The 21427-nt window shown below is 47.6% G+C and overlaps 1 protein-coding gene across 5 annotated transcripts in view; it reads left to right on the top strand.

Moving 5' to 3' along the window:
* The window catches only part of LOC121079088, a 39399-nt gene extending 25550 nt beyond the window's left edge, over nucleotides 1–13849 (top strand). For 2 of the 5 annotated variants that reach the window (XM_040575951.1, XM_040575950.1), the window contains 7 exons: nucleotides 1995–2175; nucleotides 3998–4185; nucleotides 4267–4326; nucleotides 4557–4865; nucleotides 5614–5689; nucleotides 5892–5978; nucleotides 6674–13847. In XM_040575951.1, the coding sequence (XP_040431885.1) occupies nucleotides 4011–4185; nucleotides 4267–4326; nucleotides 4557–4865; nucleotides 5614–5689; nucleotides 5892–5978; nucleotides 6674–7118 (1152 nt within the window). In that variant the 5' untranslated portion in view covers nucleotides 1995–2175; nucleotides 3998–4010 and the 3' untranslated portion in view covers nucleotides 7119–13847. Of the gene's footprint in view, nucleotides 1–1994; nucleotides 2176–3997; nucleotides 4186–4266; nucleotides 4327–4556; nucleotides 4866–5613; nucleotides 5690–5891; nucleotides 5979–6673 lie in introns of all 5 variants that reach the window. The other 3 variants (XM_040575952.1, XM_040575954.1, XM_040575953.1) reach the window with 3 other exon arrangements.
* The last annotated feature ends 7578 nt before the right edge of the window (nucleotides 13850–21427 follow it).

Raw genomic sequence — 21427 nt, 5'->3', positions numbered from 1 at the left:
GCAGTCGAGCCCCTGCCCACTCCTGCCTCCAGGACTACTCATCCACTGGGCTTTGCATACTGATGGATTTTCAAAGCAAACCAAACAATGTTTTCTTCAGCAAGGCCACTTTGCAAGCAGATTTTATTGGACCACATCCTGCATAAAAACAGAAATCCAATCTCATATCCATTGTCATGTGCCTATTATTTTTCTGCTCATCATTGCTTTTTCAGTTCTTCTTCATGTATAATTCTCCTTCAGCAACATCATTCAAAACTTCATAGAATTCAAATACCACTGCTTTTACACTTGTATCTGCAGTGATATGTTTCCTTATCTTGGATCTCTATTTAATATCTTGTTTTCCTGGGCTGACAGCTGTATTCTTTGAGCTGTGAATATTGCCATTCAGGGATAAAGACGTTTTCTTGCCCTGTGGTTCTGTATGAGGTCCTTTTCTGATATCTCACTGAACATCTGAAGTCTCCACAGCATCCAGAGCTGCTTTTGGCTAAGACAAGACAGACAGCCCTGCTGGATTATTCACTCCTGTGCTGTATTTCCACATCGTGCAGGGGCTGGGGCAGCTTTTGTGGACTGGGCTGAGGTGGCTCCAGCCCCCTGTGCCTTTTCCTGAAGGGGTTCAGCCCAGACCATGGCAGGCTAGGTGCCACGCAGCAGTTTCTCTTCACTGCAGGCTCTGACGAAGCTGATGTCTTGTATTTTAGCTGGGTTTCTGGGAACTGGCAGCTCAAGGTATTGAAAACCTGTGTCACTAAACCACTGGCTGAGCTAGTCTGTGGGATTTGGGGTTGCTGCGGTGGCTGTCTCCTGGTTACTGAGATAACTGATTGCTAATAAGCATCCTAGCAAAGTATCTGGGCTGCCCTGGGGCTCTGTCCTCAGACCCCAGCAATGCCTCAGTTGCCCACACCAGCCCTGGGACCACCCCAGCAGGGGGATGCTCGTGACCCCCACCAGTGGCTGCAACCCTGCATGCACCAGTGATAAAAAAAACCCTGCGGAAGCAAACCCTAGGTGTTGCAGGGGTGGCATTTTGGGGAGAAATTCATAAAGACTGAACTGTGCCTGTCCAGCTTGATGTCTGTGATGAACCGTGGGGGAAAACGGTGCCCCCCAAGCTGGCTGCCACCAGCATGTGTGCGTGGGCTGCAGCAGCCAAGGGGCTGAGTGTGTTTGTGCACACACGTGTGGGGACAGATGGGCAAGTGGCAAGGGGAGTCCCTCTGCTTCCTCAAGCAGAGATTGCTTATATTGTCCTTTTCTGTACATAGCAGGTAGCAAATGAAGCAGCTGGCATGCATCTTAACCAGGGAGAGATCCGGAGGCAGGGGGAGAAGGAAAGGCACAGCCAGTCCAAAAGATGCTTTGAAAGGGAGAAAAACTTGCTGCCAGGCTTCCTTCCAAGAGCAATTTCTCTCTCTCTTTCCCTTTCTCTCTCTCTTTTGGTGCCGTGTTATTCCTCCATGGCCAGGAGGTTGCAGGCATTTCAGATCTCTTCTTCAAGCCCATGTTTCAAAAAAGGGCCTGGAGAATGTTTGCTTCTCAGGCTCAGCAAATGGGAAGTGCACAATGCAGCCGTCTCTAAGCCTCTCTTCTCCTGTCTCGGGGAGAAAGGAATTTGCCAAGCCCTAGAGCCTGACTCACTCGCTGTGTGAGCATGAATTAACCAGGAATGTTCGAGAATTATTCCTGAATAATTCATGAACCTGAATTAATCATGCATTTTCATGAATTATTCATGAATAACTCATGGAAATGCAAGGTTTATTCATGCTCCAAAAAATCCAAGGCTTTTTCTCTTCTCTTCTGCTTTCTCTCCCTGTAAGAAACAGACCTGAAACAAGCTAAGGAAAAAAATATATATGTATATGGAAAAATAACAGGAAAAATAATGCTGAAACAAAACAATCAAGAAAAAAGAAAGCAAAGGGGCTTTTTTTTTTTTTTGCCCTTTTTTTTTTTTTTCTTTCCTTCTTTTTGTAATGCAGTGGGGACAGCAGGTGGGAGTTTTCTAAGCCAGACAAAGGAGACCTGAGAAGGAACTGTGGTGAAGGGACAAGCCCAAGGCAAAGGACTGTCCGGCCACCTCCTCTCCTGGAGCAGGCAGCTGAGATCTGCATAGCCAGGAGACATTTTGCAAGACTCAACACCTGGAGCAGTGCTAACCAGGCAAGGACGAGCTCTGTTGCTATCAGGATTTTGCTCTCTCTCTCTCTTTCTCTCTTTCTCTGTTTGTGCATTTGTGTAGTTTTGTTGTGTTCGGTAAGGTAAATGAGCACCTGGTAAGTGGGGCAGGAAGGAGCAGCAGCAGCTGTGAAGATCAGTGCTTTTTCGCTTTAAATGTTTTGGAAAGGAAAACCCCTGTAGGGAGATTTTGGGGGTTGGGGTTGTTTGCTGTTTAGAATACGGAGCTCTTTAAAACAGCTGTGTTTTGGGGAGGGAGAAGTCTCAGCTCTCTGTATATCCCACTTTGCTTGGTCTCTGTACCTTTCCTGGGGCTATGCAGAGGGCTGGGTGCAGCCGCCTGCTGCAGAGCATCCAGCCTCTGTGGCTGGCAGGGGGACGTGGGGAGCAAGCCGTCAGCACATGGCGAGCTGCTGCATGGTGCTGCCTTATAAAAATAAATGGCACGGCGTGTCTCGGTCACAGGAAAATGATTGGAGTGAGCCAGATGTAAGTCTGTGCCAGCAGGGCAGGCTGGCAGGTTCAGGGAGTGTTACAGCTCCTGCAAGCAGCTTTGCTGCAGCTGCTGGGTGGTGGAGAGGGGAAGGAGAAGGAGAAAGTTGTGCAGGGTGAACCGAACCTCCCAGGTGAGGGGATCACGTCCAGGCTCAACTTTAATGGGGATATGAATGCAAAATGAGAGATAGCTATAAATTGGGTCATAGCTGCCTGTCTGGTCAGCTTCTCCCTGCTCAATTGCTCCTCTCCCTGCCCCAGTGCCCTGCCATTGGCTTCGGGCACCGCGGCCATCCTCCGTGCACTGCCTGGCACAAGGGCTGAGCCCCAGTCCGCAGAACCCTTCTGCCAAACGCTGCCGCAGAGCAGGACGGGCTGAGGGGATGCTCTGCCAGGGCCCTTAGGAGCTTGGGTGGCTGGTCCCTGCCTGGTTTTGTGCTCGTCTGTGATGTGTGGGATGAAAGCTGGAAAGAAATCCTCACTGAGCCTGGTCCTCAGCTGCCCCTCTGCCTCGGGAAGGTTTGAAAGCTGCTGCGAGCCTGGTTGCTGTCTGGGGGCTGAGCACTCCCATTTCTCCCCTGATTTCAGCTGCTGCTCTAAGGGGACAAGCAGGATGCCTTGGTGGGCAGAGCTATGGGCCAGAACCCAGGGGCCCAGCTCCTTGCAGCCCCACGATTTGGCTGCCTTAGATGTCTCCTTTGCTGCTCCGTGCCTCAGTTTCCCTTTGTGTGAAACAGAGGTAAATTGATGCCCTCCTTATCAAAGCAGTTTGACATTTACTGAAGGAAATAGCTGTACAGGCAAAGGGAAGATCATTTCCCGGAACACACCTGGGTCTTTTCGAGTCTCTTCTCTGTCCTGCCCTGATATCACACAGATCTGATTCCCCTCTGCACCAAATTGCCATAGCCCCATTGATGTCAACTGAGCTGTGTTGGTTCACCCCAGCAGAGGAACCAGCCTGTGCCTGCTTGGTGGCTTGTCCAGGGTCTGCCCAACACATCCCAAGTTTGAGCAGCTCCTGCCTGACCCCAGGTGACACAACACATGGCTGGAGTTCTTCAAATTAAGCTAAGGGACAATAAAAGCTTGTGGGGCTGTGCCCCCATCAGGACAACCCCACAGGGGAACTATTTAGGACAAGACAAGCACAACAGGGGAGGGATGGGGAAAGAGAAACAACAGGTAGAAAAGAGACAGGGGGAAATATTTTGTACCTACGGGGCTCGCAGCCTCAGGCTGAGCCCCCTTTGCGAATCCTCCCGAGCACAAAGCCGTGCTGCGATGCTCCCCTCCCGCTCTCCTGCTCCAGGTGGGCAGCCCCGATGTCGGCCAAGCTCTACGTCCTCATCAGCTGGCCCGACGGCAGCCGTGTCATCAACATCGAGAACATCAAGGAGCCCCGCAAGCCCTTCCACCTCTACGTGGTGGGCGAGCAGGTGCTGGCCCGCTGCCCCGGCTTCAGCGGGCTCTACTGGGGCATGGTGGAGGGCATCAGTGGTGAGTGAGCGCCCCGTCCTTGGAGGCTACGACTTGGGGAGCAAGGTCGGTGCTGAAAAGTCCTCTCCTCTCTTCCTGCAGAGCATAAAGATGTTCTGGAGAAGAAGCTGCAGGAAGACAGACAGCTCCTGGAGACGTTAAGTGAGTAGTGTCCCGGCTTTTGGAGCTTTTAGTACAGTGGGATGATGGGTTTGGTGAGAAGGGAATTGAAGATGGCACCTTTCTACCTTCCCTGGGGCTTTCTGGGTGCGGTGCTTTCCCATCACAAACTTCCCAGCCCTACCATCAGGGTGAGCAGCAGCAAGCGGGAGGTGGGAGATGCACAGCACTGACCCCAAATTGCGCGTCTTGAGTGTCCACCTTGCTTTCAGAAGATGAACCGGCCAACCACAGCATGATGCCACCTCAGGCAAAAAAATCCAGGAAAACCTTCCCGAAATGGACCCCAGGGAATGCCCCCAGGAAGTACGGTGACCGGAGTTACCCCGGCAAGTCGCTGCTGCGGGCAGCCGGGGCCGGCCTGCCCGGTGATGTTGGTAGCTCCTCCATCATCAAGGAGAGACGTGCCCTGGGGCCACCCCACCCAGCCAGCGCCTTCACCCCCCCGGCCCCTTTCGTCACCCTGGCCATGCCGGGGATATCCCAGGGTGAAGAGGACAGGGCTGGCACCGCTACCAGAGGTAAATGGGGCTGTAAATGAGAACCTTGACTTGTAGCCGTCTCCTGATGGGTGGGCTGGGCTGGGAACTTTTGTGGCTGCCAGGACACCTCCCCTTTGCTCCAGGTCTATGAGGGTCAGAGATGAAATTTTCTGGTTCTTTCCACCTGTGAGATCTCCACCAGGAGGGCTGTCTACAGGGAGATGCATGTGTAACAGCATATGGTATCTGCTCAGCCAGGCACCAACTCTTTCTCCTGGGCTAGCAGCTCTTTCCCTGCAAGCCAAAAAAACAATCCAGCCTGCCTGAATAACCGTGACACCCACAAGACCTGTCCCTCGGTTAGCCAAGCCTTCTTCAGGTTTGCCTCTCTGCCCAATTTTCCATCCACCAGTGCATGTGCTGAGCAGTTCTAGATGCACAGATGCATTCTCTACATGCTGAATAACAGCAGGGTCCAGAGACACATTGGTTCCTCCTGCCTTGCCCACTGTTTTCTGTTTTTTGTTGGTTTTTTATTGTATTTTATTTTTTTGTGTGTGATGGAAGCAGAAGCAGCCCTTGAGATACCACCTTTTCTAAAAACAAAATCCCCATTGCTCAGTCCTGGAAAGCACGTTTGGGTCATTCTGGTTATGCAAAAGGAATCACGTGTTGCCGTGCAATCCGGCACGAGTGCTAAGATAATTTGTCCTGGAGACAAAGGGATTCAGGTGCTGGCCTGGTCAACAGCCGGCTTGTTCAGCTTCTCCCCCATTCCTGCCTCCAGATTACGTTGCCCTGGCAATGAAGAGGAAGTCAGATGGCATCTTGTCCCAATGCCAGCAACACGTCTGTCTAAACAGGTAACACCTGGCGGCACGGCGAGGACCCTGACTGTCTCATGCCGTATAAATTCATTTCATGTGATGTTTTGGGTTTGCTGTAAATGAAACCAGAGTTGACTTTGCTGCCAGCCCTTAAATTCCAGATAATTCTCAGCAGGAATGAATGCAACAGGAACGTGGAGCTGGTGGCAGTGCTTCTTAGCTTGCTTGTTTCTTCCAGCTGTGAAGAACGAAAGCTGGATGCTTTGCAAGAGACGGATGACTTTGAGAGAGTTCAGAAGAAAATCTGTCCTGGTGAAATGGAAAGGTAATTAGCAAAAGGAGGCACTTGTTCTTAACTGTATTTTCCTCACTACAGAAATGAACAGAGACCACAGCTGGGTGACAAAATGGTGCAATTTTAGAGCCAAGAGCTGCTGAATCTCAATGTAATCAGAGCCAGGTGTTTCTGATTGTAGGGCTCAGTGCTAGAGATGCAGGAAGGCTCTAAAACAGTGCAGAAACCACAAAGCTCTTGCCTATAACCATCAAAATGCCACCTATCGTGTTTGAACACGGTTGCGTGTTGCTTGCTTTATTGTCCATTACTTTAACGACAAGTACCCAGTGACGAGGTAGCTACTAGGGACAATTTTACTGCGAAGAAACGGGTGCCAAAAATCATGTTACGGCACTTGTATTGTCATTTCTTGCATGCCCATTGTTTCATAGCATGGGTAGGTGCCTCCTGGGGCTCACTGGGCTTGTATCTTCCTTAAAACTGAAAAGAAAATTGACCATCAAAGTCACCAGGCATGCATGACAAGGTGGGGTTGAGAGTTAAACTCTGTTTCTAAGCTTCTGAAAAGCCCTGACCATGTCATTTTTTGCTCCTGCTTTGCTCCTCACCCAGGTATTCTGGTAGAGAACTTGTCCTGGTCCCACTTGCTCTGCTTGGGTTTAGCAAGAGCCATGGAGCTGTCTTCCCTCTGCCCATCTTATACTCTGGCTTTAATTTTTCAGGGAGAAGGTAGAGCAGCTGGAGAGGATGGTCTTGGACCTGCAGCAGGACGTCCTCTCTCTGAAGAAGAAAGTGCAGCGGCTGGAATCCCTGTCCTTCCAGGAGGAGCCCCACCGGCCACCCTGCGAGGTGGTGGAGCTCTTCAACGGCTACACCAAGGAGCAGCTCAGAGAGGCCATCCGTTTTGACCAGAAAATCAGCACAGCCTGCAAGACTCTGCTCTACAAGCTCTTCACCTCCGACTACATCCAGAGCCACTCCATCACGGGGCGGAGGGGCAACACTTTCCGGGAGGCGAAACCCATGATGGACGAACGCTGCATCAAAATCATCCGGGTGCTGTTGAAACAGAAGTTTGGCGATCACCTCAGCGACACGGTGATCACGGAGAAGATACAGAACGTGCAGAAAGCCCTGAGGCAGAAGTTTAAGACAGAATGTCTCTGACATGGGGGGATTGGTGTCTCTGATCATGGTGCACCCGAGGAGCCCTCCCAGGGAAGAAGTGGCTGCAGGGCTGCCCTGATTCCCCTGGAGGAACCCACCCAGCAGATCTGGGCTCTCAGCACAGCACAGCCCTTTCTCAAACGTCTGTCTGCATTAATCCAGAGGGGAGTTTGCCCAGCTTGGCTAGAGTTCTGCATATCTGCTAGCACTTTACAGGCCCCTTCCCCCCTGCGGTCTGCATGCAAGCCTCAGAGTGCTGTCTGCACGATGATCTCCAGGACTTTTGGGTGGACACACTCAAAAGCTTGAGGGTAACAGAAGGGCAGACTCATTAAAGCAATGCCATAAAACCTGCAGAGAAGGATTATTTCTCTCCCCGCCTCCCCGTTTTAATGTGGTTGTATGGAAGAAGTGTTGAAGCGTTTGCACTAATGAAATCTGCTGAACAAGAGAAGAAGTCTCCCATGGAAATTACATGACATGAATTTTCCTTTCAACACTAGATTATTTCCATGGAGAAATCCTGCACATTTTCAGGTGGGGAGGAGGGGGAGAACAGAATTTGTCCCAGTGCAGCTACACCTTTCCACCTTTCCTTCAAAGAGCAGACACATTATGAATGCAGACATTATAATTTAAATACAGTATTTATATCCTAGTTAAGAAATTCCAGGTACAATCAGGGTGTTGTGTTTTTTTTCTGTATGAGAGGCTAAGGAGAAGGACTAGAAAAACATGTTTGTTTGTCATTTCTTTTTTTTTTTTTCCTTTCTAAATAGCTTAGAGCTGGAGTTTGGGTCCATTAAAAGTATTTTTAACATTGAAAGAGTAACATGCTGGCAGCTGTCCACCTAACATAAGTGCCACAAAATACCAAACATTCCCTTTTAAAAGAGGCTTCGCAGATAAGATTTTTTTAAGTTTAATTTTGAAATTATTCAGGAAAGGAAATGTCACTGGTTTTGAGTTAATCAAAACATTTGGATTAATTCATATGTTTTGCTCTGTTTTCGAGTAATTAATTTATTTACAATTACAGTAGAAATAATAGTGAAAAATGGATGTACTGCAAAACACAGAGCTACTTTGGAAAAGCAAAAAGAAATGTGTGATTTTCAGAGTTTTCCTCCCTGCCCCCTTTTTTTCTAATGGAAAAACAAAACCATTAAGTAGGGTTAACACCATGCAGCATGTTGATTTTGGTGGCAGATATGCTTGCCAATGTTTTTGGCGCTGTTTTCATCAGATGTGTTCAATACTCATGCCAGGCTGCTGGAGCCAGTAAATGAAGATATTCCTTCTGTTTTCCCAGTGCAAACGCCCCTCCTAACTCTCTACCGTGCAGAAGTATCAGTGCTGGTTTTGTTTGTTATCAGGGAAGCACCCAGGGGTTGCTTTGGATGGTGACTTGTCACAGGGAAGGCTGTGGAGGCACAGGTGGCTTAATTCTGCTCTGCTGGCTTTGGTGTCAGCCCCTGGGGCTTTGCAGACCTTCCCTGCGGGGGCTTTGCAGCCCTTCCCTGCAGGGTCCGTTTCCAGTTTCCCCAGCTGTACCCTGGCAGTGGGGCATGATGGTGGGGATACTGCCTTGGACCACCTCTTCCTCCTCCAAGCCACTTCCCTGGGCACTTGTTTTGCCTTCATCCAACTTCCTGGCTCTTCATCAGATCCATCACCAAGCTGCAGCCTCACAAATGTCATTTAGTGAAACATGCTGCTGCCTTCCTCCCCCAGCGAGCCCCCTCTGATGAGCTGCAGATCATTACTGCATGAGGAGAGAGAAGCAGACTGCAGGGATGGGCTTAGTGCGGCTACCGAAGGCTCCTGAAACAAGTCTTTAATCAGCCCCTCTCGAAGCAGCCGAGCCAGGTGACCTTTCTGCTTGAAAGTTCCTTTGGTGGCTCCCTGGGAGGTGAACTTCACAGCCCGATGCCCTCACTGATGTTCAGCCAGAGCTCCCCAAAGACAGGGCTGGCAGCACGGGCTGGTGACTGCTCCCTGACTCCATGCAGCAGCCTCTGCACGAAGGAGCTGATGCTCAAATGGACCCTTCCAGGCAATAAACCTTGTCCTTAGCCACTTTCAAAGGCTTTGATATGGCAGAGTGCGCTGAAGAAAGGCTACGCAGGTGGCTTTTTGTTAAACTTCATTTTTAAGATATTTGTGAAGTGGTGGCAGCATTTGCAGGCTAATTGGGAGCACTTGCAGACACCGATGATCAAGCAGTGCCACGAGGAAGCCGATGCTCACAACTCTCTGAACTCCAGCTCCTGCTAATCGGCCTCGAGAGAGAAGATCAGAGCACAGGGATGTGACATCCCTTCAGGGATGAAGGGGTCAGGGAAGATGGAGGAGGAGGAGGAGGAGGGCTTATGCCAGAGCCACTTCACCTGGGGATGTTCAAAGCCTGACTCTCTGAATGACGAAGGGCAGCCTGACTGAATTGTGTTAACCTCTCACTTGTAAAAGGATCGCTGGCAGAAGCTGGACAGGTCTTTCTGTTGAGATGAATCATGTGGGTGAAACCATAGCATCCCGTTAAAAGCAAGGCTCCCCTCCTGTTCTGGGCACTATGGGGGCAGCAGGGCATGAGCAGGGAAAGCTGGGCTCAAAACACAGGCTGGGCTTCAAGGGAATTTTGCAGTTGGTGCAGAAGCAAAAAGGAATGGGATTTGTCCACCTCTGCAAAATACACGGCAGGCTTGAACTGTCCAGGTCTTGCTCCTGTCAGCAGGACACAGAGGTCCTGCTCCTCCACTGCTTGTTCCCAGAGCAAGCCGGGATGGGCATTGGCAAGGCAAGAGCAGCCAGGAGAGATGCTGCTGATGGGAGCTCACAAGGGAAAAAAGACAGCCAAAACAAGAGGGAAATTCTCTGGAGCACAACCCTATTTATTTCAATTTTATCTCCTTGACTCTGCCCGGGGGATTCCAGCGTACGGCACAGGCAGATTTTAATTTGCCCGTTTCTGGGCTCATAAGAAACACACACCGCTAAATCTCTCAATATCTGCACTGTGTGAATCCCCCAGAAAATGTAACGCAGTTTATAGGAATCATGCAAACTGTGAGTATCGGTTAAAGGAATGATAAAGCATAACTAAATCCTTTCTTGGTTTTTAATCAAGTGTTACAGAAGCTGGCTGCATTTCCAGGAGGCCCAGGCAGCTTGCTCAATGCACTTGGAAAAATCTTCTGATGCAGAATTAGAGGTGGAAGCGTTTTGTGCTCATGGCTTCATCTGCTTCGAGATGCTCCATCACCCAGCCTGAGGAACTGGGACATGTCTTGGGGAGAGCTCAGCTGCAGGACCAGTGGAATACAAAATGCCAAGCCTTGGTCTTGAAGCTCTCACGTCCTAGTGGCATTCAGCACACAAATAGTGTCACAGGATTTTATTTATTTTTGTTGTTCTGGTCTGTCTTTATCTTATATGGCTTTTAAAACAAGTGAAAGACAGAAAAAGCACATAGAGCTGTGCCCCCCCAGCTATACATGTATATGACATTAGCACTTTTGAGATATTTTTCAAATCTGAAAGTCACTTTTCATCATTTTACATTTTTCTTGAAAGCATAACTGCATATTTTGGAGAGTGTAGCCACAACCTGGTAGGTGTGCAAATACATCAGATTTTATAACTTTCATCTCTCTGCTTCAGTCATATACTCATTACACATGATTTTTACCAGTATTTCTCTGTCTGCAGTGCATGATTACATTATTCAGCCTCTATCTCCTCCATCTATTCAGAGTCAAATGGAGCTGGGGAGATCATTATTAAAACACAGAAAGCACAGAAATAAAATTAACCATAGCACCAGTTCTCTGTGTGCTGAATACACCGAGGAAATAAAAAGGTCTTCCACTTCTAATAAAATCTGGATATGAATTACTTCATAAGAGCTTAAATGAATTACATTCTGAGGCCAAAAAGAGCTCGGTGCCCTCCGACTGTGGGATGACAGTTCTCGTTGCCTTGGCGTGCAGCACATGGAAAGATGTCATAAAATCTTCAGAGCCAGGTGCCACCTTCTGCTCAGACAGCGAGCTTCAGGAGTGCAGACGTCACTTCGGTCCTTGCCCAAGTGCCTGGATGGAGGAGGAAGGACCATGCAGGGGAGCGGTGGCATCACAACCCTGTGCTTACCCCACTCCCGTCCTCCCAGGAAGGATTTGAGGCATGGAAGTGGCTTCTCAGCTTCTTCCCCTCGGTGGAGGAATAAGAGGGCTGGTGGGACTGTGCTCCTGTTCGTCTTCTTTATAAGGCCCCAGCAACCCCTGGTCAATGACTTGCACCTCCCATCCCAGCGCATCCCACTCCTCCAGCACCCTCTCGCTGCATCATGCAGCTTGGAGGCACGCTCTCCTTTAATGGTATGTTGTACTGGGTGTTGGTTTTTTTTGTTGTTGTTGTTGTTTGTTTGGCAAATGGACTTAGCTGGAGGCATGGGGACTGTGTGCCTAGCTCAGAAAGGGCGAAATTAGCACCCCACAAAGCCAACGGCCGCATGGGGTTTATTGACTGCTCCTCGTAAATACAAGCGGCATAGCCCAGAGTGTCAGGTGTGTGAGGGAAGAGGAGGCCACGGATGCAATGCCCTCCTGCTAACGAATAATCGTTAAACTCTTATGATCCAAAGGAGATAGGAGTTTATTATTATTACCATTAATTCTAGTAGTACCATGCCCAGAGATGCAGAAGGTGGAGATGGATGAGTTCGTGACCTACATATTACAGGCTAGAATTTATCCCGGTAATATGAGAAAATCAATCATTTCTTAAGTGAGAAGACTGATAAAATCACTGACTTCAGTGGAGCAACATCATCGCTATTATATTTTCAATATGTTCACTGGAAAGGTGCTGGGGAAGGGTCAAGCCCCTCTCTGTATGTCTTAAGTGTACGAGTTTGCCCTGTTTCTAGGAGACAGGAGTGATGCTTTCATCACAGTCCTGCATCCGTGCCTTCGTTTGCAGGCAGGATTTCCCAGCAAAACCAGCTGCAAAAGGTCTTTGCACAGCATGTTTACTAAGTCTTGAGCTGAACCGAGAAGTCGTCGGGTTTGCATTTTCTGGAAGCCCTGCCTTTCTGTTCAGCCTGTCCCTGCGTTCCTTGCCTCAGACTGGCATCACTGTATTCACAACACTTCCAATGGGACCATCAGGGTGAAAAATGAAATCAGCCAGTTTAATGAGTTGTTTTGGTAGAGGAATTTTACAGCTTATTGTAATCTTGCCATTAACTCAGCTAATTCCTATTCGTATAATATACACCGCTGGTTTAGTTTATACTCCAAGGAGTGCGCTAGGAGCTTGTGTTTTCAGGAGGGAAAACCATCCCCAAGAGACCCTGCAGCACCAGGGACAGACCTGCTTTCTGGTGCATGATTTGAAAGCTGAATGTCTGTCCTGTGCTTTTTTTTTTACCCTGTGTCGTGTACAGGCCATAACTCACCCTTTTGTGCTTGCTGGATTCAGAGGGCTGCATTTACAAGGTCACTTGGGAGCCAGAAATACAGACCTGAGCAAGGGGGACATTTCCAAAACACAGATCCAGGGCAGGTGCCTAGCAGCACCTGCAAAGCTCGCTCAGCACCTGGCTTTACTGTTTTGCTCCCAAATGCTCATGAATACCCCTTGGATTTGGCAAAGTCCATATTGCTAATAGAAGAAAATGGTAATTTGCAGACTGTTGGTTGCCCATTTTTATCCTGAATCTGCAGCAGGTTGAGGTCTGGTCCCATGCTCATTAAGCGAGCACGGAGGGTAAGGAGGAGTGGAGAAGAAACAATCAAAGTGAGCTACCTTGTTTGCAGACAGTGCTGGGGCAAAGGTTTATTTCTGACTGCAGAGGGAGGCTGGTGCTCAGAAGGGCTCAGCAGTAACATGAAATAGGCGCTGAGCTCAGCAGCTACCTGTGAATTTTGGTTGCAGCTCCTGAAGTGTGCTTGCAGGCCCTGTGCAAAGGCAGGTGATGCCAATGTTAGCAACGTTAAACATCTTCACTTTAACTGAATTTGATGCCTGGGCCGAGGGAGCAATTCCAAGCTGTATCTACCCGCTGTTCTCTTTAGAAATAACCCACTAACCCTGCCTGCCCTTGCGAGACTGTACCGTAAATCTGCAGTAATCTGTGGTGACAAATGGCCTGAAAAGTGGGGAAGTGGGGAACCCATGCTCTTCTGTGAGAAGAAAGATAAGTTAATTCTTGATTAGGGAAGACAGCAAATGGAGGAATTTCCAGTGGCATGGACATTATCCTGCCGTTTCTTATTAAAATTAAATGCCTAACAGTTCCAGTTACCATAAATTAACTACAGAATATGTTTTATTGTGTTTTGTGGTCTCTAGGGCTTACATGCCAGAAACTTGTAAAGAGAATAAATACGTAGAAGGGAAGCCTCCATTTAGGCTCATTTTGAATTTGTAATGCCTGGTTATTAAGGGTATCACATAGCAAAAAGTCACACGTGATACCCATATGGTGCAGCTCCAGCTTCAGAGAGCTCCGTCTTTATGAATAACAACATGGACAAGTGAATGGGTCCCCAGATGACAGACTGAGACATAACTGAGCACAGAAATTGGTTTTTCCTTTCTGGGACTGAAAACAGGGGTGATGTTTTTGGAAAGCCACTGAAATACTATCTCTTCCCATCACCTTCACAGGATGCCAGTGCAAGGTCTGATTTTCATTGCTGAAGTCAGGGTGAGTTTTATTCAATACCTTCAACCTGCAGGAGTTCATCTTCAAATAAAATAAAATAAACTTATGATAACTCAATTGGATTTAGTTTATAGTCCCTGGATTTCAAACTGAAAACAGAGATCCATAGGCAAAATGCAAATATGATTTTTCCTGCATAGCGAAATGAGAGAGGCTGTTGAGAGCCTCATGTTCTCTGCTCACATTAAAGCTTTGAGTGCAGAAAGTGAATTGGTCAAATGCTGCTTGAAATATGCTGGATGCATTTGCAGGCATGTAAAGGAGATGAGTAAACCTTCCTCAGCTTGGAACATCCTCCTCCAATCCTTCATGTTTATGTGCTTAAGGCAAGGGCTAGATTTCTTCTGGCTCATCTGTGGATTTACCCTGTGTACTTGTCATTAAGCAATCCACTTCACCATGGTAAAAGAATCAAAGAGGTTTCAGCTTTTCCCCATACCCTATCCTTCCCCGTCTTGTAATGTTAATGAGTGATAATGCTTCCAGATTTTTTCACAGGCTATTGCTGCTGAAAATTGCTTTGGTGCACTGGGACTCTTATTCACTGGGTATAACGAGAGCTTTCTACAAAGCAGAGGAAGAAAGACCAAGGAAGTGTTGTAACTAGAAATCCTATGCTGGCCTGACCTTTATCTTGTCTCAGGATCAACTTTTACCGAGTGGCTCCTGTCCCACCTTGCCAGGCGTGTTACGGAGCAGCAGCACAGCTCCCTCCCTTGCGCAGCGCATGGTGATACACGTATCCACAAGGTAACAATTCCCATCCATCTGGGAGATGGACCATAGCCAACTTTTTGTGATTAATGAAGCTTAGATCTAGAAGATAAAATGCTGGGGAGTGTATTACCTGGGGTGAAATCAGTGGTGAAGAGAGGCTGGGGCAGCTCTGGGACCCTGTCCCTGTCCCCTCCTCGCTGCTGCTGTGAGCGCATCTGGCTCTGGGTACCGGGGGGCTCTGTGGGATTTGGATAAACGATATTTCTTTTGAAATGGTGGTAGCTGAAGCATTAATGCAGCCAGGAGAAATGGGAAAGGCTTTCTGATGTACTGAATCATTTGTCTGTGATGAGTCTATGACGGAGCAAACCCCTGCCTCTCCTTGAGGCTGTACCAAAGGAACTTGACTCGCAGGCGGCCACCTTGCCACTAAACTGGGCATCACCAAGGTCAGGAGCTGACCACCTGGACCTGTGCAGGGAGATGAGGAAGAGAACTTCTGAAATCCTCTTGCCTTTTGATACAAAACCAAGTCCCCCATGCTCCCCCTCACTGTCCCCAGTGCTTATTGCACTGACTTCATGCCCCCAGTTTTCATAGTCCCATGGGGGACTCAGAAGAGGAGTGGATGCACCAGTGATACGCTGGGGCCAGACTCAGACCTGAAGCAGTCTTTGCAGCTGCTGTCCTCTAAGTGCTAAAAAAAAAAAAGTGCTCAAAGCAGTGAGAAGCAGAGGTCGTACGGCTGAGTGCAGACATTCCCCTTCCCAGTTTGGCACTGAGCAAATGCATTTGGCCTCTCCTGTCCTTCAGCGTCTCCCAAGGGGGCTGGCCGCAGGTGTTTCACAGCTCTGCAAAAGCAGAACAAGAGCCATCCAGCCCGTGGGCGAGGTGTAGTGGTGCATTCGGAAGGATGGTTCAAGGCAGCTATATCCCAAACTTTGGAGGCATTCGCTGTGCTGGGAGGCAGGGCGTGGGTGGCACCAGGGATTTCTAGACTCACGGCGTACCAGTTCTGAAGAGATAGGAGCTCTGGATATTAAATAGCCTGCAAGGGAAGAGGAACAGCTGCAAAATGTTTTTTGTAGACCAAAGGTACAGCTCTGGCTGCACTGAGTCTGAAAAGTCAACAAGTAGTTTAAACAGTAGCATTTATCTCTTAGTGCTGAGATATCCAGCCTGGGGCTTGCCACAGAAATTGATTATAGAGACCGAATTGAAAGGCTATCTGATATTTCTAAATCTCACAAGATTTGGAAGCTGCGATGGACACAGGCAGAGAGACGGTGTGTGTACACTGTGTGTGCATGTCCATCTGCCACGAACACCAGCCTTCCTTGTGAACATCCACAGATCCTCTTGTTCAAAAAATAATAGTAATTGTTTCCATCCAAAGGGAAAAAGAAAAAAAAGAAAAAAAAAGAAAAAAAAGAAAAAAAGAAAAAAAAATAAAAAAAGAAAAAAAAAAGAAAAAAAAAAAAAAAAAAAAAAAAAAAAAAAAAAAAAAAAGAGCTTATTACTTGCAGCCAGCTGGGCAGGAGACCAATGAGGGATGCACCACAGTAATTGCAGAAAGAGTGGATACACATGCTGGATGTGTAAGTATGATTGGAAATATCACTGCGTAGCCATTCTTCAGGAAAAGGGCAGGGCAACAGCAAGTGCTCTCCTTTTTCATCTGCTCGGAATAGAATAGCTCAAGGTGCCAACCCTTGTTTCTCAGAAACAATTTAACTTCTTTTTTCTTCGCTGGACATAAATGCGCCTATTTTCTTTTGTTCTTTAGAAAAAAATGAGGAAACAAACCTTCACTTATTCCCACAGTTCAACTTTGATAAAACTATAGCTTAGAAAACTCTACATATTAATAGTGTGAATCACTTAAGTGAGGTACATTATGTTTTCAATTTCCATGATGCTTTTAGTGTAGGCAACTTATCAAGGACTACCGTTTAATCTGTTGTAGCAATCTTGAACATTAAAGCCAGGTTATTGCACAAAGGGATGTATTCCTTTCACTGGGGAGGTTAATATCACCCATCATTATATTTGACATTTGGGCCTGGCATATTATTTTTCATGCTGTGTCTGAACGTAGCTACCCACTCCTCACAGGAGCAGTGTTTGAAGTGGGTACATTTCAACTAGCTGCACATATCCACAAGTGTCATCCTAACAGCCTCATTACTGTAAATAAGAAAAGACAATTTAATGAACAAAATGGGGAGGGTGAATTCAGGAAATGAAATTTTCTCTAGTGGGTAAGCAAGCAAAGGGAAAAAAAATCATTGCTGTGCATGCCTGCAAAAGAAACACTGAGAGGGGAGTGGGTGCCACGCTGCTCGCAGGAGCATCTCCAGCACAGCATGAAGGAGAGCATCCCTGAACTAATGCTACAAAAATGCAGCTGATGTGCCTCCCCCCATTGCCTGCAGGGGTTAATTGCATAATATGGTTGCCAACAGGGCTCAGAGGTTGCCCTCGCTGAGAAGAGGGGCCGGGGCCAGCAGCTGATGTCTGATACGGAGCAGCGAGCAGCGCTTCACGTCCTTCAAAGCCAATGGGCTCCAGCTGGCTGTCACTGGAGAGCTGCTTGAATCTGAGCCTAAAAGGACTCTTCAGAGCTGAAGATGGGAAAATCCACTTTGAATCTCGGTGCTGGCCTGGTGAAGATACTAATTCTCATTTAGGCAAAGTGCCCTTCATTCAACAGCCAAGGGACCCTGTGTCACGGACGTCAGTGACTCACCCGTGTCTCTACACGAACAGTTCTCTTTGGCTGTCGAGTCCCTTTTTGAATCCTTCTTGCTCCCTTTTGGCTTTGGCAAGTGCAGACTACTGAAGGCGAAGCTCTAGAAGCTGTTCTTGAGCACAAACAACTTGGGGACCTTGCTGCCACAAGATGTCAGCAAGATATAGAGCTGAGCAAGACCTTAGCAAAACCAGGGCCTTTCTGCTAAAAATATCAGCTCCTTGGTTCTGTCACTGGATTAGCTAACCAGTTGTGATGTGTGGAAGCAGGACCATGATGTAACCTTTGCATATTAAAGAAAAAACAACAACAACAAAAAACCCCACACCATAGTCCTATTTCTGGCTTTGTTTGTTCAGCCTTAGAGCCTTGGTTATGTCTTAATGAGCTATGAAAGCAGACCAGTGGACGGAAAAGGAAGAATAGGACATGAGGAGACAGCAGTTCAGGAGAACGAAAGAGTAGGTGGAATTAAATTACCACCAATTTCTGAGGCACAACAATGTACTAGTGGATTTCATGGGGGATTCAAACAACTAATCTTAAAAAAATTCTCCTCCCCCGAAAGCCATGTCATCAAACACTATTTCCACAGTCCCTTCCTTTGATTTATTTTCAAAGCCAGACAATAATGCTCCCATAATCTCTTCTGCTTTCATTTTTTATCTGTTCCTAACACTGAGACGACAGTGGAGGAAAGACACCAAACCGCAACAGCAGCAGCTCTGTCCTTCATCTAGTGCAGTGCAGGCAATTTGAAACCAATGGGACCGGGCAGGACTGAAATATCAGATTGAAGCAGCCAGAGAGAGAACGAATACTCAGCTTCCAGACTCTGAGCACTGCCTGGGTAAGGAGGCCAATACATGGGATCAAGGGCAACTGCCTTTTGCCATCTGGCACAGCCCCGTGCTCCTCGGGGAAACCATTGGGCAACAGAGGGACTCCTGCCAAGGGAGCTCCCCTTGCCTTGGACTAATCTGAGCAGAGCTGACCAAAGTACCCCTACAGAAGCAGTTTGGAATGATTGCAAAACTCGCTGAACTCAACAGGGCTGGGACTTCAGCACGAAATTCTCTTAGCGCTCTAAGGTATATTTTAATACAGTCAGGGAGTCATAGAAAATGGGGTAGGGAGAAGGCACCAGGATGACACAGCAATCCACTCCTCCATCTACCTGTATCTGACCTCTCACTTCCTACCCTGTTTCCACAAATCTCATAAACTTGTGGACTCTGCTCTTCCCCGAGCAATCAGCTCCATTGCTTTGGTACCTGTCGTACTGGGGGAGGTTTCTCCAGCACCCAATCTGAATTTCCCCTCCTGAAGCCTGAAGCTGCCGCTTCTTCCACTCACTGTGTTGGCTTTCATGCAGAAGTCTTAAGCTGGCTCCTGAGGCTTGAAGCTGCTGGATATTTTTGCCACACCAAGCTGCCGGGTGTTGCTGGTATGGCTCAGGGGAGCTCCAGGGGTGAGTTCAGAGCACAGATAACCCTGCCTGACATTTCAGTAGTAGTTGAGTGGATTATTTTTTATTTTATTTTATTTTATTTTATTTTATTTTATTTTATTTTATTTTATTTATTTTTTATTTATTTATTTATTTATTTTATTATTACTCTATTTTTTTCATAAAACACACCGTTGGGCTACCTGCCAGTTTTCTGTCTATCAGCCCAAATTTCTACATACCCATGCTCCGATTTGACCTGTGACACAGCAGTGCTCCAAAGGAGCTGCCGATGGAGGCGAGCAGCTCCAGCCAGTGCAAGCCCCTTGTGATACGCACCTCCGGGCCCCTGTCTCTCTTCTTGTCCCCACACACACGTGCATCTGCGTTCAGACCCAACTCTCATGGGGATTGCTGTACTTATTTTTTTTTAATGATTGCAATTTTGTTAAACGTTGCCCCTGAAGAGCTCTGCACTGTTTTTTGGAGCTCTGAATATGAGTGCTCCTTGAATCTTTCCCCTAAGTGTTCCTATTGCTGTCAGGAAGGAATATTAGAAGAGTGTGTCCCTGACTTCCACTGCCTCATTTGGAGCCTGTGATTCATGTTTGATAGCATCCTGCTCCCATTACTGCCAGCTCTGCTTTCCCCGGGTTCACTCTGCAGCCTCGCACACGGCGTGCAGACTAACGAGTTCTTATGTCCCGTGGGTTTTTATCCATTATCCCCTCTCTGCCCCTTTTTTTTTTTCAGTGACTTGGATCCCCTGCCCTGCCCCTCGCCACCCTGCTGACCTAGCAGAGCACGTGCTGGCTGGCCAGCAGGACGTTGCCAGCTGGGCATGCAATGGATGAAATTTTTTGTTTCACTCCATTAGCTTCACTTGGGCCATTGTTTTCACTGAACTTAAATGTGACACCCTTCCTTCTTTTCCTCTAGCTCTCCTTCCACACATAACTGAATGATTTTGTAAAATGGTAGTGAAGAGAACATGGGGAGAAGGCAGACCAAGCAGCACAGCTGCAGAAGCCTCATCTCCTCTGGAAACCAGGATAAAAATCTGGTTGCGAGGATGTTGAAAGCACAGGGAGAGGATTCATCCGCAAATGATGCCACAAATAGTTCCGACTGGGGGATGCTTGTGAATGCCATTTGATTAGAGCTCGTCAGCATTGTGGGGTGGAACAGCTGGGCTTGTTAATGAAAAAGCCTTTCCTAGCAATATGCAGCTATTTTGCAAGGCAGGATTGTTTGAGACAAATTAATGATTTGTGAAAAATAAAATTAAAAGATTTCTCTAACATCGCAACATCCGATTGTGTTATTAGGGAGCGAAATGTCATTTTGAAGGGACTTTTTGGAAGGAAACCAGTTATTTATAGGCGTACTTTGTAAAAAGAGGTCAGAGCAACTGTCTGGATTGAAGAGAAGCTCATTAATCCTTTCTCTCCCTTCCCTGTGCCGGGGCAAGCAGCTGCTCCTGGGCTGTGCTCAGCAGGGATCTGCAGGGCCCCTGCACTGGCCGTGGGTGAACACTGCCTTCAGTCTCCTTGTTAAGGACTGTTCCCACAAGGAGTGAGCCCTCCGGCCTCAGAGGCAAGACTACTTTCCTAATAGGTGCTAAAATCACCGGCTGGATGATGAACGGCTTCATGTCAAACTTATTGGGAGACTCTCAGATGCTCCTGGCTCATTATCGCCATGAACCCCTCCTGGCTGCTGCCCTCGGAGAAGGTTTTCTTTTTTTTTTTTTTTTTTTTTTCCAAGTGCTTTGGTGATCTTTGACTCACAGGCCGAGCTCCTGAGCGGCTGTGCTCTGCTTGACTGCGCCTCCCGTATTCTGGGAAATGAGATAAACACTGGCACAGGATTTGCATTGCTAATTAGCACACAGTAAATGAGCTGGCATCCCGTGCAACAGGCACCAATGACACACACTAAGGACGCTGGCTGGTTTTGCGCGGTGCCTGCTGCAGCAGGGCAGGGATGTGTGGGACCAGTTTTATTGAGCACCTCTCCTGCACGAAGCCTGGTACTGCCCCAGCTGGCACGGAGAGGGCACGTAATGCAGCAGGACATCAGCATCAGGACAACCAGGCCAAAAGGTCTGGTTACACCACGAGGGAGGAGAGCAGTTCTGACAATTCAATTAATGCAAGGATTAGGAGATAAAAACCTAGCAAGGAAAAGTTTGACAGATGGTTCTTACTAGGTAGGAGAATAGCACAATGATTTCTTGTTCTTGGAAAATTAACATGAGCCCGTTTAATTGCCCTGGGAGAGCTGAGGGTGAGCGTGTGCCTGGGTGCTTGGATCTTCACATTGCCTTTGGTTTATTTTCAGCTGTTCAAACCAGTATCACTTTGAACTGTTTCTTGTACAAACAAGAGGGAAATCAACAATAAGTCCTTCACCATGAAGTAGAGAAACATTATTCTTCTCTCAGGCTTGTTTATAAGTCACTATATATTATGTCTGCAAAAGCAAACACTGGTCCACCTGTGTGACCACTAAATAATATTAAGCTCATATAAAATACAAGGCTTTCTCCATGGACTCAAAGTACTTGCTGAGAAGCCCAAGGATACTGTGAATTAACCAAAGAAGTGAAGGACTGAACTTTTTCTTTTTTCTTTCAATGTTTCATTTTGGAAATCCCC

The sequence above is a fragment of the Cygnus olor genome, chromosome 16 (assembly GCF_009769625.2).
Source record: "Cygnus olor isolate bCygOlo1 chromosome 16, bCygOlo1.pri.v2, whole genome shotgun sequence".
NCBI lineage: Eukaryota > Metazoa > Chordata > Aves > Anseriformes > Anatidae > Cygnus > Cygnus olor.
This window is presented reverse-complemented; position numbering and strand designations above follow the sequence as displayed.